The sequence below is a fragment of the Rhodotorula paludigena genome, assembly GCF_050403205.1.
Source record: "Rhodotorula paludigena JCM10292 DNA, Rt_paludigena_JCM10292v1_ctg19, whole genome shotgun sequence".
NCBI lineage: Eukaryota > Fungi > Basidiomycota > Microbotryomycetes > Sporidiobolales > Sporidiobolaceae > Rhodotorula > Rhodotorula paludigena.
The window spans coordinates 78,625-92,431 of NW_027481439.1; the positions used below are offsets into that span (position 1 = coordinate 78,625).

The 13,807-nt window shown below is 66.2% G+C and overlaps 6 protein-coding genes across 6 annotated transcripts; 4 read left to right on the top strand and 2 right to left on the bottom strand.

Annotated features, from left to right (window-relative positions):
* Positions 1-94: 94 nt before the first annotated feature.
* Positions 95-2,859, top strand: JCM10292_004183 (uncharacterized protein; the record flags this gene model as incomplete). The annotated part of the gene is made up of 4 exons (XM_076648843.1): positions 95-103; positions 175-267; positions 369-2,712; positions 2,780-2,859. The coding sequence occupies 4 exons, from the start codon at positions 95-97 to the stop codon at positions 2,857-2,859; spliced, it is 2,526 nt and encodes an 841-aa protein (XP_076505548.1).
* Positions 2,860-3,103: 244 nt separating this feature from the next.
* On the top strand, positions 3,104-5,324 carry NOP7 (mRNA-binding ribosome synthesis protein NOP7; the record flags this gene model as incomplete). Its single annotated transcript, XM_076648844.1, has 5 exons — positions 3,104-3,172; positions 3,255-3,330; positions 3,396-3,639; positions 3,705-5,196; positions 5,262-5,324. 5 exons carry the CDS (start codon positions 3,104-3,106, stop codon positions 5,322-5,324), a joined length of 1,944 nt encoding a protein of 647 aa, XP_076505549.1.
* A 1,223-nt stretch (positions 5,325-6,547) lies between these two features.
* JCM10292_004185 (uncharacterized protein) lies at positions 6,548-7,116 on the bottom strand (the record flags this gene model as incomplete). Its single annotated transcript, XM_076648845.1, has 3 exons — positions 6,548-6,583; positions 6,747-7,037; positions 7,102-7,116. The coding sequence occupies 3 exons, from the start codon at positions 7,114-7,116 to the stop codon at positions 6,548-6,550; spliced, it is 342 nt and encodes a 113-aa protein (XP_076505550.1).
* Positions 7,117-7,454: 338 nt separating this feature from the next.
* Positions 7,455-9,596, bottom strand: COQ6 (putative N,N-dimethylaniline monooxygenase COQ6; the record flags this gene model as incomplete). The annotated part of the gene is made up of 5 exons (XM_076648846.1): positions 7,455-8,372; positions 8,457-8,636; positions 8,705-9,132; positions 9,205-9,351; positions 9,410-9,596. 5 exons carry the CDS (start codon positions 9,594-9,596, stop codon positions 7,455-7,457), a joined length of 1,860 nt encoding a protein of 619 aa, XP_076505551.1.
* A 276-nt stretch (positions 9,597-9,872) lies between these two features.
* On the top strand, positions 9,873-11,658 carry ARG1 (argininosuccinate synthase; the record flags this gene model as incomplete). The annotated part of the gene is made up of 6 exons (XM_076648847.1): positions 9,873-10,079; positions 10,230-10,295; positions 10,355-10,646; positions 10,712-11,167; positions 11,264-11,462; positions 11,547-11,658. The coding sequence occupies 6 exons, from the start codon at positions 9,873-9,875 to the stop codon at positions 11,656-11,658; spliced, it is 1,332 nt and encodes a 443-aa protein (XP_076505552.1).
* Positions 11,659-12,016: 358 nt separating this feature from the next.
* JCM10292_004188 (uncharacterized protein) lies at positions 12,017-13,064 on the top strand (the record flags this gene model as incomplete). Its single annotated transcript, XM_076648848.1, has 5 exons — positions 12,017-12,277; positions 12,342-12,410; positions 12,466-12,711; positions 12,769-12,837; positions 12,927-13,064. 5 exons carry the CDS (start codon positions 12,017-12,019, stop codon positions 13,062-13,064), a joined length of 783 nt encoding a protein of 260 aa, XP_076505553.1.
* Positions 13,065-13,807: the final 743 nt, after the last annotated feature.

Consider the following 13,807-nt stretch of genomic DNA (forward strand, 5'->3'; position numbering starts at 1 on the left):
TGGAGCTCTCGACCCGGACTGATCTCGCCTGCGCGCGTCGACGGTGCTTTAGTGGACGATTGACGAGCGTCGTAGGCGTCCAGTTGAGCCCAGCATGGCTTCTGTGCGCTCACCCTCTCCACATAGAGCTGTTGCGACGTGGCTCACCTCGTCGTCGTTCCCGTGTCGACGCAGATCATCGTCTCGCCACAGCAGCGCTTCCTGGCGCGCATAGTCGCTGCCATCTGCGGCGTACTTGTCCTAAAGTACATCTTCTTCGACTCGACCGTGCGTCACCCTTCCCCTGCACCTCATCGCTCCGCCTCCCTGTCGAGGTGGGGAGCTTCTCCTTCGTCCAAGGCAGCTCACTCGCTCTTGCGCGCGTGCAGCCCAAGACACCCGCCGGCGAGATCGCCCACCCGGCCATCTTTGAGCGCATCACGCTCGGCAGCCCGCTCTCGGGCCAGTCGCTCGACACCCGCAAATACTCGTTCCTCCAGTCGCGCATCGACCGCGACGAGACGCACGATGTGTTCGACAACGACATCTACGCCGGCATGCAGGACTTTTGGTCGCGCTTCCAGAAGCCGTTCATGACGGGCTCGGACACGACCCATCTCGACGAGCAGGTCGTGCGCGGCGCGATCGACGAGCTCCTCGGGTTCAACGGCTGGGCCGCCGCGGCGTGCTCGAGTCTGACCCGGCCGTTCGGCATCTCGCGCAAGGACGACGACTTTAGCGACCTCGCGCGGCCGGGCGCGCTCTACTACTTTGCGCTCGTCGTCCACGGCGCCGACCACTTCCTCATCGACCAGCTCGCCGTCATTGTGCAGCTCGCCAAGCGCCTCGGCCCGCAGTCGGTCTTTGTCTCGGTCGTCGACTACGCCTCGGTCGACTCGACGCCGTTCCTGTGCGACCTCGCCGAGGCCGTCATGACGCTCCTCGGCATCTCGTTCCGCATCCGGCACGTCCCGCCCATGACGGCCGACCCGACCGCGTCGTACTACCCGCTCGAAGAGTCGTACACGCGCAACCTCGCGCTCGAGCCGCTCACCGAGCTGTGGGAGCGGCGCAAGGTCAAGTTTGAGCGCGTCATCTGGCTCAAGGGCTTTACGTGCCCGAACGACATCCTCGAGACGATCCGCGTGTCGCTCGTCAACGAGGCGTCGATGGTGTGCTCGATGGACTGGAAGGAGCACAACGGCCTGTTCCTGTACAACGACCGGTGGCGCACGCGCGACATGGACGGCAACCTGTTCCGCGGGTCCAAGTCGACGTCGCCGATCGACGAGGCGCCCCCGCGCGACGCGGCCGGCGGCGCGCGCTACACGCTCCACCTCCCCTTCCAGGTCTTCTGCTGCGAGTCGGGCACGCACATTGTCGACCCGCACAAGTCGTACTACCTCGGCGTCACGTACCACTCGTCGCACGAGAACGTGTTCAACACGTCGGCCGCGTCGGACGGCAAGGCGCCGCGGTGGAGCGAGGGCCCGTGCATGGACTCTGCGCAGCTCCACTTCTGCCGCGACATGTGGATGGCGAGCTTCCGCGAGGGCATCCGCGACGAGGCCAAGCGCCTCTCGAACGACGAGCGCATGGGCAAGCCGCGCAACGTCCACCCGTTCATGGACGAGCTCATCCAGGCCATGCTCGCGTCGTACAACCCCGTCGCCGGCTCGGGACCCGGCTCCTCGGGCTCGGGCGGCCCAGACGCGCCCAAGGCCGGGTACGCCAACTCGGGCGACTACCTCGCCGACGAGACGGGCGCGGCGCCCGGCGGTGGGCCCGGCAACGACAACGACCTCTCGCGCGCGCTCGACCCGGGCGTGCTCAACCGCGTCGCACCCGCTGCGGGCGTCGGAGGGGCTGGGCGCGGCGCCGCGGCGGCCGCGCAGCAGCAGCAGCAGCAAGACGAGGAGGACGAGGAAGAGGAAGAGGAGGAAGAGGAGGAGGAGGATGCCGACGAGGGTGCGGCGGGCGGCCAGCGCAAGATGGACGACGACGACGGCAAGGGCCGCCCGATCGACCTCGCCGTCAAGATGGTCGACGACGAGGACGGTTCGGGCGGCGCGCAGGACGCGGCGCAGGTCGGGCGCGGCGCGGGCAAGGGCCCCGCTGCGGGCAAGGCTGGCGCGCCCGAGGCGGCCGACGGGCCCAACAAGGCCGAGTGGGACGCCGTCAAGCCCGACGGCGGGCCGCTCGCCGGCCGCCCCGACTCGGGTCCGGCCGCGTGGCACAAGGTCGACGCCGACGTCGACCGCGACGCCGTTGACCCGGCCAAGGTCGCCGCGCAGGGCTTTGCCAAGGGCGACCCGGGCGCAAAGGGCAAGGGCGAGCCGGCCAAGTGGTTCGCGGCCGAGCCGGGCATGGCGCCCGAGGCCGACATCGAGGGCGGCGACAAGCCCAAGGCGGCGGCGCCGAAGAAGGACGCTGCACGGCAGCGCGAGAAGCGCTCCGTACTTGCGCGCGACGACGCGGCGCTGCACCGGCACGAGAAGCGGCGCCCGCGCTCGCTGCCCAACAACGCGTTCCCGAACGCGATCGCCAAGATCCTCGTCAACCCGCGGTGCGTGACGACGTACGCGGGCGTGTCGCACACGCAGCTCGCGCTCGACCTCTTTGGCTCGGGCGAGGACCGCGAGCCGACGCCGCACGAGGGCGGCAAGTACGAGCTTGACGAGTGGCGCACCGCGCCCGAGAGCTTTGTTTGCCAGGAGATGCGCACGACGGGCGGTGCGTCTTTCGCTTCCTGGCTTTCCGTTTTCCGCACGCAACTGACTCGCTGCTTCCTCTCCCCCAGGCCGGATTGCTCCCAAGCAGCAGCGCCGAACAGGCTTCCAGCAGGCGAGGCTGCTGCTCGACGGATGGCGACCGACGTAGAAGTGCGAGTCGTGTGGGAGGAGAAGGAGCGGAGGGAGGCTTGCCTAGAAGTGGGAGAGCTTGCGGTTTCGTTTACGCGTCTGCTTCGTTCACGTATGCATTGGATACCCCTGGATATGCTTCATTGGCCTTGACGAGGAGAGAGAGGCCGCGGTGAGGCGGTGCAGTGAGCTCGGGTCGAGGCGATCAAGCCGGCGACGGCCAAGTCGGGCTCGCCTCGCTTCTCTCCAGCAGGCGGGACAAGATGGGCCGCACCAACCCGCGCCACCACAATGGCATGAAGAAGAAGGGCGAGGCAGGCGCGTCCAAGAACGCAAGTCGCCCGCCGCCTCTCCACCGCCTCGTCCGACTCGCACTTGCGATGCTGACCCTGCCTCTCTCGCGCGCACGAGCAGTACATCACGCGCAACCAGGCCATCAAGAAGCTCCAGTGCACCCTCGGAGACTTCCGCCGCCTCTGCATCCTCAAGGGTCCGTCCGCTCGCAGCTGCCACTCCCGCTGAACCCTCTCGAGGCTCACGCTCTCCTTCACGCAGGCATATACCCGCGCGAGCCGAGGAACCGCAAGAAGGCCAACAAGGGCTCGTCCGCCCCCGCGTCCTTCTACTACGCAAAGGACATCCAGTACCTCCTCCACGAGCCGGTCCTCCACAAGCTCCGCGAGCACAAGGCGTTCGCGAAGAAGCTCAGCCGTGCGGTCGGCAGGGGCGAGTGGGGCCTTGCCAAGAACCTCGAGGAGCAGAAGCCTCAGTACCGCCTCGACCACATCATTAAGGAGCGGTCCGTCGGCTTTCTGGCTCTGCCTCTTTCGCTCGCACACATGCTCACGCTGCCTTCGCCCGCAGCTACCCCACCTTCACCGACTCGATCCGTGATCTCGACGATGCGCTCTCGCTCATCGTCCTCTTCGCCGCCCTCCCTGCCACCTCGACCGTCCCCGCCTCCATCATCGCCAACTGCGCTCGCCTCGCCGCCGAGTGGCAGCTCTACGTGATGCGCACCCGCGCTCTGCGCAAGGTGTTCCTCAGCATCAAGGGCATCTACTTCCAGGCCGAGGTGCAGGGCCAAACCGTCACCTGGCTCGTGCCCTACATGTTCACGCAGAACATCCCCTCGGACCTCGACTACCGCATCATGCTCACCTTCCTCGAGCTCTACCAAACCCTCCTCGGCTTTGTCTTCTTCCGCCTCTACACCGACAACAACCTCGTCTACCCGCCCAAGCTCGACGAGGTCCTCGACGAGAACGGCGCCGGCCTCGGCGCGCTTCTCCTCGAGGAAGCGGGTGCCAAGGGCCTCACTGTTGAGCAGCTGCCGGAGGTCGAGGGCGAGCAGGCGCAGGAGAAGAAGCGCGTCTACGCAAAGGACGTGCGGAAACAGATTGCCGAGATCGAGAAGGCGGGTGCGCAGGGCGGCGAGGCCGAGGCGAGCGTCGAGGACCAGGCCGACTCGGCTGCGTCGACTTTCGCCGGTGCAGCAGACGACGCTGCACTTGAGCTTGACGTCTTCCCGACGCCCGCCGGCGCCGACGAGTCGGACCCGACGACGACCGTGTCGCAGCCCTCTTCCCTCACCGCCTCGACCAGCCTCTTTGCCCCGTACTTCTTCTTCCTCTCGCGCGAGGTGACGCGCCCGACGCTCGAGTTTGTCATTCGCTCGTTCGGCGGCCGCGTCGGGTGGGACCCGGTCCTCGGCGCCGGCTCGCCCTTCAAGGAGGACGACGCGCGCATCACGCACCACGTCCTCGACCGACCCGTCCTGCCCGCGTCCGCCGCGGCGCACCCGGGCAAGCGCGCCTACGTCCAGCCGCAGTGGGTCGTCGACTGCATCAACAAGAAGACGCTCCTGCCGACCGACGAGTACAAGCCGGGCGCGGTCCTCCCGCCGCACCTGTCGCCGTTCGTCGACGAGGACGAGGTGCGCGAGCGCGGTGGCTACGTCCCGGCCGAGGCTGGCGGCGCGGACCTCGAGATGGGCGAGGAGGACGAGGAGGAGGACGACGAGGAGGAGGAGGATGAGGAGGACCTGGACGAGGCCATGGAGGCGGACGAGGCTGCAGGGCCCGGCCCGGCACTCCTCGCGTCGGCGGCGGACCCGAAGAACGAGGAGCTGCGCCATGCCGCCGAGCTCGAGGCCGAGGCGCGCGGCGTCGCACCCGCCGTGTTCGAGGCCGAGCTCGCCGCCGAGACGAAGAAGGCGCGCAAGAACGCCCCGAAGGCGGCCAAGGGCGCGGCCAAGCGCGACGAGCAGGACGAGATCAAGGCGTCGATGCTCACCAACTCGCAGCGCCGGCTGTACAAGAAGATGACTTACTCGCAGGACCGCCGCAACGAGGAGGTGCGTCGCCGCTTCCAGTGCTTCACGATTGTCGTGATGACTGACTCCATCTTCAACCATCGCAGACCGCCAAGCTGCAGCAGCGCAAGAAGGACCTCGAGAAGCGCAAGAAGAAGGCGGCCAAGTGAGCGGACCTGCAGAGCTGGCATTCTTCCCCTCGGTTGTACGATCTGTAGCATCACTCGCTTTCTCGCCCACTCGCATTGTGTGTCCCCCTGCTACGCTGGCACTTTTTAGACGTTCTTCGCGCGGCCCTCGTCGCGCCTTCGCAAATTGATGTTTATGGAGAGGCTAGCGTCGGTCCGACCACGCTACACCGTCGAGCCATGCGCGCCTCGTGGTACGGTACGCTCGCGCGCTGCGCTCGCCGATGTTGCGCATCAGGTAGTCGTCGCTAGGTCCCTATTCCGCTCTGAAATCAGCTTCCCGTTTTCGGGAATCACCAAGGTGAAGTGTCCGGACCTGTTGACGCGCATGCCTGTCCGCGTGTCTCGTCCCGCGGTCGTCGAGGATCTGCGCGAAGTGCTGTGAGCACCTGCGACCGCATCTGGACGAGGTTGACCTGCCTGTTGAACCCCACCCTCCTCCCAGATGTGCCGTATGGCTGCGCGCTGCGGCTCAGGCTGTGAAGTTCTCCGACACGTCAATTCGAGGACACAGAATGCTCCGCGGGAATGGGCGCACAAAGAGATGCGAAATGTCGCGAGGAGCGTAGCCAGGATGACCTGTGCGGACCGTCAGGAGCGTCTCTGCCCAGTCGCACAGCAGGTTGTGGATCTCGACGAGGCTGTTTGTCGGCGGGTCATCCGAGCGGCCGTCGTGGTGGACGACCTCGATCCTCGACCACCATTCGCGCGCGAGAGATCGCGCCAGACGCTGTGGTCCTCGCCAACTATGACGCGCGCATGGCCAAAGAACTCGCGAAAGGTGCGGTCGGGGCGAGGCTCGTCTTTGAACCGGCGAAGCAGCGTCTGAGGAGGAGGCCGCGGAGGGGGCGAAGGAGAACGATTGCGCTCGCGCAGAACAGGGCCGGAACACAAGGCCCAGGGAGGAAAGCGCAGACCGTCCATAGCAAGTGAGGGAGAAAGCCAGAAGAGCGGAGCAGCCGTGCACAGCGTTGAATGCCGGAACAGCCGGCACAGGCGAACAGGAGACCGTGAGTCCGGAGCAGCCCACGTGATACAGTAGCTACGGCTAGTCCCACACACCGCGAGACCAGCGGCGCTGCGTCGTCTGATAGACCGCCTGCTGCCGAGGCGACAGTTCCGCTTGAAACGCTTTGGCGAGAGACTGTTCCGTGGGATGTTCCCTCCGCCAATCCTGGTACTCCTGCTCCATTTGCCGGGGGTATTTAGCTGCTGCGATCTTTGGCGAGAGACAAGGTGAGCTGTGCGGTGGCAGTCAACCGGAATAGACGCACGAGGTCCTTCACCTGCTCAGCAATTGCCTCGAGTTGCTGTCTCGCTTGCGAGTCCTGCAAGGTACGCCACCGTCATTAGCCCCTTCATCCAGCGTGACAGCAAGGAAGAGAGCATGAACACCCTGCGCACCTCTGACCATGGCTTGGGTATCTTTGGCGTCTGATGCGGGCGCCCGACCTCCATCGGGTCGCTCCATTCGTCCAGCCGAGCGAACCATTCGAGCAACGCCGTCTGCGACTTGAGGCTCTGGTCCGCAAACTCGATTTTGATCCCCTCGAGGGTGGCCTTCGCCTCTGCGGCCCGTCGCCTGCTGAACGGGTACCGCCGGAAGATGTTGCTCAGAGCTGTGAACACTTGGTCGCGCGTGAAGTAGGGCCTGCTTGGGTGGCCGTCGCGGTCGGGCGACTCGCGCGACATCCGCTGCGTGCGATGGTGACACAGAGGATACGCAGCGAGCCAAGGCCGACGCGAAATGTGAGCGCACGGATGCGGACTCCATCGCTCGGTGCGGAATGCCGCGGACCCCGGAACCCGGGTCGTGTGACCCGGCGTTCTCGGGGCCTGTTCAGGAGAGCGAAGCGGAAGAGGAGGCGAACGCGACCTCTCTTCTCGAGGCAAGCGGTGCAACGCGAGAGAGCGAGCATCGCGACGAGGCCCAGGTAGGAGCGGGGAGGTTCTGCAGCGCTCGGAACCCTGCGTCTCAAGCACGGAGGCGAGAGAGGGGGGAGCAGCAGAGCCAAAGAAACACGAGGCCAGCGCACCTGCTCACTCGAAATCGCAGGGGGTCTGGCGCAGCCGCCGCGCTGGATTACACCGTCGTCTCGCCTCGCGGGGGTGTCACCGCCCCTTGACGATGAAATCTGCCGCGCGCCTCCCCGCCTGCCCGACCAGCGCGCCGCCGACGAGCCCAACAAGGTCCTTGGCCTTGCTCACGCCCTCGAGCGCACTCGCGACCGCGCCCCACGGCCCCGCGCTCCTCTCGCGCTTCGCCCCACCGCCACCGGACCCGGACCCTGACCCTGCCTGCCCCATGATGAGCCGCTTGAGCGGCTCGAGCTCGTTGAGGACTTCGAGGCCCTGGCTGCGGATCCAGACGCTCGGCGCGTCCGTGCGCGCATAGAGCGACGCCAGGTGGTCGCACGCGCTGAGCGTCTTGTGGTTGGCAAAGTAGCGCTCGCGCGGGTACTCTTTCAGCGAGAGGTACGCGCCGAGGTCGGCGCCCTGCCGCGCGCGGCGCGCGAGGAGCGCAGAGAGGGAAAACGCGTCGGCGAGGCCGAGGTTGAGCCCCTGCCCCGCGAGAGGGTGCACCGTGTGCGCGGCGTCGCCGACGAGCGCGGTGCGCAGGTCTTGCGCGATCGCAGACGAGGGCGAGGAAGAGGGGAGGCCGAGGTAGGACGACGTGTGCGAGAGGCGCAGGGGGAAGGACGCGACGGAGCGCGGCGCGATCGACGAGACGGCGGGAGGGAGCGCGGCAGAGGGGTTCGAGGGGTCGTACGTCGCCTGCGAGTACGCGAGGAGCATGCCCTTGAGCTGGTCAATGAGCGTGACCGAGTCGAAGGTGGGAGGGGGAGGTGCGGGGGCGTCGGGCGCGGCGGGAGGCGGGAGGATCGAGTCGAGGAAGGCGCGGAGCTGCTCGTAGGGAATGGTGAAGGCGGCGGTGACGAGGTGGGGGAGGACGTCGAGCGGGAGCGACTTGATGAGGGCCGCGTAGGCGGGAGTCGTCGACCATACGAGCGAGGCGTGAGTGTCCGACAGCTGTGTCAGAGAACACCACGCATCAGTCTCTGCAGCGCATGTACGCAGACATCCGAGAATGATGAAGCGATGCCCAGCACGCACCGGCAGGAATGCGATCGGTCCTTCGGGCAAGAATCGCTGCCACCCGGTGCTCATGCCCTCGCCCATCGCCAGCGGGTCGACGCTCATGGTCGCGACGATGCCCTGACGGTCGTACGCCCAGCCAAACGTGTCGATCGTGGAGTACGACTTTACGGGCGAGTTTGCGCCGTCGGCGCCGATCTGTGCGCAGCGAGCGCCGAGTCAGCCACGGTGCCAACACACACACACACCTGACGAGCAAAGCGCACCAGGAGCCTCGCGCGCAGCTGGCGCCCCTCGCCCGCGTCGCCCGTCCCCTTGACCCTGACGACCGGCCACCCGCCCTCCCCACGCTCGATGCCCTCTACGCGGCTCGCATCGAGGAGCTCTATGCGGGTGCCGTTCTCGGTGCGGCACTGCTCGATGCGGCGGAGGGCGGCGCGCTGCAGGTTGAGGTTCTCGACCATGGTCGAGAGGGCGGCGCGGCGCGGGCGGAGCGCAGAGGCGAAGGCTGCGTCCCAGGCATCGCCTGGTGCTGGTGGTGATGCTGATGGTGGTGGCGGTTGCGCGGGAGAGGAGGAGGCGGAGAGAAAGGGTGCGGTGAACTCGATGCGGGCGGACGAGAGGCCGTCCCAGACTGCGAGCTCGTCGAGGGGCCGGGTGCGGGTCGCGTCGACATGCTGCCAGATGCCGGCGCCTGCCCGTGTGCGGTGTGGAGTCAGGTCTCAGGGCGATCTGCCGAGGGATGCGAAGGGAGGGGAAAGCGCACGCGCGAGGAGATGGGCGTTCTCTGCGGTGATGGAGCTGACGCGGTTGCTCCACTCGCCGGGCTGCGGGTCCCACTGGCGCACAGAGTCGAGGGAGGCGCCCTCGATGAGGGTGATCGAGTGGGTTGCGGCGATGTCGTCGGACGAAGCTGTGTCGGCGGGGGACGAGGTGAGCGCGTGCGCGGTGGTTCAAGCGAGGGTGCGCACCGAGTGCGGCTGCGAGCGTGAGCCCAGCAGGCCCTCCGCCGACGATGACGAGGTCGTGGTCCTCTGGCCCAGCGGGGGCGGCAGCGGGAGGCGGTGGTGGCGCGGAAGCAGCGCGGGCGAACCACCCGAGCGAGCGCGCGGCGGGCGGGCGCAGGGAGCTAGTGGCTGCTCGCGTACTGGCGAGCATTCTCGACTAGCGCGCGTTGCTGCGTGCCTTGGGTGTCTCGGCGGGCGTGCGGGGGGACGGCGACGGGCGAGCGGGAAAGCGCGCGCAAGAGAGAGTCAACCGCACCGTCGCCTCTTCCCGCACCTCCGTCTCGTCCCGTGAGTCTCTGGAGGGCAGTGCAGCGTGCAGGACACCCACACTGACCCGCTCCCACTCGCCGCTCCCCGCCCCGCCTGCCCCCGCTCGCGCGACAACTTATCTCGCCCAGCTCTCGTCTCTCCCCATCTCGCTCTCGCCATGTCTGCCGCCGCCGCTGCTGCCGGGTCTAAGGGCCGCGTCCTCCTCGCCTACTCGGGCGGGCTCGACACCTCGTGCATCCTCGCATGGCTCATCGAGCAGGGCTACGAGGTCATCGCCTTCATGGCCGACGTCGGCCAGGAGGAGGACTTTGACGCCGCCCGCGAAAAGGCCCTCAAGGTCGGCGCAAAGAAGTTCATCCTCGCCGTGAGTTCCCTCTGCCCCCCGCTCGAGTCCGCTGTCAGCGTCGCCGCCGAAGCGGGATAGCGACCCCCTCCCTTGTCGGGCGGACCCCGCTGCGTCGAAACAGAGCACCAGCGCACTACACAGAACACTGACCACGGATGCAACCCACAGGACTGCCGCAAGGAGTTTGTCGAGCACCTCATCTACCCCTCGGTCCAGGCCAACTGCATCTACGAGGTGCGCTCCCTCTTCCCCCATCCTTGCCCGAACAACAACTCACCCTCGACCACAAACAGGGCGTCTACCTCCTCGGTACCTCGCTCGCCCGCCCCGTCATTGCCCGCGCCATGATGGACGCCGTCGTCGAGGAGGACTGCCAGTTTGTCTCGCACGGCTGCACCGGCAAGGGCAACGACCAGGTCCGCTTCGAGCTCGCCTTCTACGCCCTCCAGCCCGAGATCAAGGTCATCGCCCCGTGGCGCGACCCCGTCTTCTACGAGCGCTTTGCCGGCCGCCAGGCCCTCCTCGACTTTGCCGCCGAGAAGGGCATCCCCGTCTTCCAGACTGCCGCCAAGCCCTGGTCGACTGGTGTGTCTCTCATTTTGCCGCTCTGAGCTCGAAGTGAGCGGAACTGACGGAAGACCTCGCGCCAGACGAGAACCTGTTCCACATCTCGTACGAGGCCGGCATCCTCGAGGACCCGGACACGACCCCGCCCGCCGACATGTGGAAGCTCATCAACGGCCTCGACAAGTGCCCGACCACGCCCGAGCGCATCTCGATCACGTTCAAGAAGGGCATCCCCGTCTCGCTCCTCATCCACCCGGACGGCACCCAGGCCGTCGCGTCGACCGAGGGCAACGAGGTGACGGACCCGGTCGAGATCTTCCTGACGCTCAACGCGCTCGCGCGCAAGCACGGCATCGGCCGCATCGACATTGTCGAGAACCGCTTCATCGGCGTAAAGTCGCGCGGGTGCTACGAGTCGCCCGGCGCGACCATCCTCCGCAAGGCCCACATGGACCTCGAGGGCCTCGTCGTCGACCGCAACGTCCGCGCACTTCGCGACCAGTTTGTCACCACCGAGCTCTCCAAGATCCTGTACAACGGTGCGTCGTCGTCGCGCGATGCGATCCCGTCCTTCCTCGTCCCGTGTGCGTTCCGGCACTGACGAGGTACTTCCACCCGCGCGCCATCGTACACAGGCTACTGGTTCTCGCCCGAGCGCGAGTTTGTCCAGTCGTGCCTCGCCAAGTCGCAGGAGACGGTCAACGGCCGCGTGCGCCTGTCGCTCATCCTCGGCAACGTCATCGTCGAGGGCCGCATGTCCGAGACCGAGGCCCTCTACGACGCCGAGCAGGTCTCGATGGACTCGGTCACCAACTTTGACCCGAGCGCGACGACGTGCGTTCCCGCTCCCCCCGTCTCTTCTCCTCCTCCATTTCGTTCTACCGCTGCTGACGCTTGGGCTCGCTCTGCTGCGCACAGTGGCTTCATCGCGATCGAGTCGATCCGCCTCCGCAAGTGGGGCGAGGGCCGCCTCAAGAACGGCGGCACGGTCAAGCCCGAGTCGGTCTACGCGCCCAAGACGCAGCTCTGAGCGCCCATCCCCCTCCAGCGCCACGCACTTCCTCTCTTCCTCTCTCTCTCTCGCATGCATAGTCTCTCTTTTTCTTTGTCTTGGGTTCCGATGAAGGGCCGGTCTCGCAAAATATACTGCCGTCTTCACCTGTTCCGTCTTGACTCGCGGTTTTCGCTGTTCTCTGGCTCAATCTCCGCATCTCGAGTGGCATCTCTCTCTCGTCGCCATCAGCAGATTCTCGCACATTTGACGGTCTCCTCTTCTTTCAGCACTGCCTCTAGCCGTGCTCCTCACCATCCGCGGAAAATCCGCTGCTGGCCTTGTCCTCGCTGTTCTCCGCTTCGATTCCTTTCCCTTTTCTTCCTCCCTCTGTTCCATGCCCAAAGGTCACGCCAACGAGACCCCGGCGAGCCGGTACCGCCGCTTCAAGGACGACCGCGGCGTCCTGTACCGCGCAGTCGGAGGCCCCCACGACAAGCTCTTCACCGAGGCATGGTTCGAAGCGCTTTCCGAGGCTCGACAGGTCCTGGCGGTCACCTGGGCCAGGGCGCTGAACGCTCTCGAGGAGCGCGATCCGTGGGCTCAGGCTCGTGACCTGTACCGCGCCGCCGACCGCGACATCCCGTACGAACTGGCGGTGCGTCGTCGGGGTTCGCTAGCACTGTCGCCGCTTTCTTGACGACCTTGCTCGGCTGTGACAGGGCTCTGACGACCACTACAAGGCACGGCACGCCATGCTGGAGGAAGTTCAGCGGGTGTACTTCTTCCAGGTGCGGACTGTGTGCTTGCTTCGTGACGCCGCTCTGACGCCTGCCTGGCCAACAGGCATTTGCTGCTCGCTATCAAGGCCCTTTCTTCGAGGCCAAGCTCAGGCACTCGCACGTGCCGCAAGCCGTCCGCCTCGTCGGCCAAGAGTGGCAGTTGCTCGAGCCCATCGCACAGTTGCTCCTGGTCGCGTGGTCTTCCCAGGCCGGCTACCTGCACTCGCGACTGTTGGACTATGCACACGGCGTGGATAGCACCACTTTGCCGAAAGTCATTCGCCCTACCCTCGCCATGCGGGACGGATGGGTGCGCGTCTCTCTGTGCCCCTTCCTGCCTCCTTGGTATCTAATCAGGCACCTTCAGATGCTGCACCATCTCCCAGACAACGTTCTCAAGGCGGTCGAGGCCATCCAAACCAAAGACGTCGAGCCGGTTCGCGCCTTCTCCTCGCTGTCATCAACTTCCTCGCGCCAGACGCCGTGCAAGGGACACGAGACCTGAGACCTCTCCTCCCTGTGCAGGAATACAAGCACTTGCTCATGTACGAGGAGCAGCACACCGCGCCCTCGCCCGAGATGGCGTCGCTCGGCCGCCGCGCCCAGGTCCACTACGGCATGCGCTACGCTCGCGGTGGTGCCGGGTCCGCGTCGAGGTACTGAGTCGCACGTGTCTGTAAAGGATCGTTGATCATGGGCCGTGGCGAGTCGCGAAGGCGGTCATAGACGAAGAGCGAACGGGTCTGTCGGAGTTGGGCGAGTTGGTCGAGGAGACAACGTCCCGCACAGTCCGCTTCGATGCTGCCGAAAGCGTTCAGGTGATCGTCGGACTTGCCGCGGGGCCTTTGATCGCTCGCCGACGCTGGAAGCATTCGTCTATCTACTACATCTCACCAACATGTCGAGGCTCCTCGACCCTGCGCAGCTTGCACGCTCACTCCGCAGCCGGAGGAGCAATTTGTCTACACACTCAGACTCGAGGACATCGTCGCCAGAAGTGGTCGACCCGGCGGAGCCAGAGAGCTACGTGCGCGTTCTCCGACTCGCGCACGATGTCAGCTTCAAATCCGGCGAGCTCTTCGGCAAAGCAGTGCCGATTGGCAGCTACAGCGCAATGACAAACGAAGAACAGCTGGCGTGTCGGGCCTGGCTCCGCAAAGCGTCCTTGGTCGCACATGGCATATGGCCGCCCAGGCTTCCGGCTTTGCTGCAGGCTCCCCAGCGTTTCCGCGAACCGCTTGAAGACGTGGGCGCTCTGGCCTCCTGAACTGACCGAATTGTGCTGATGAAACGCTCTCTGCAGTCCACGGCATACGACGAGCCAGCCAAGAAGCGTGCGCGAGGATTGTGCAAGCTGTTTGACGACATTGCCCGCGAAGCCAGGAAAGAGGCGAGTGGTAGCGCTG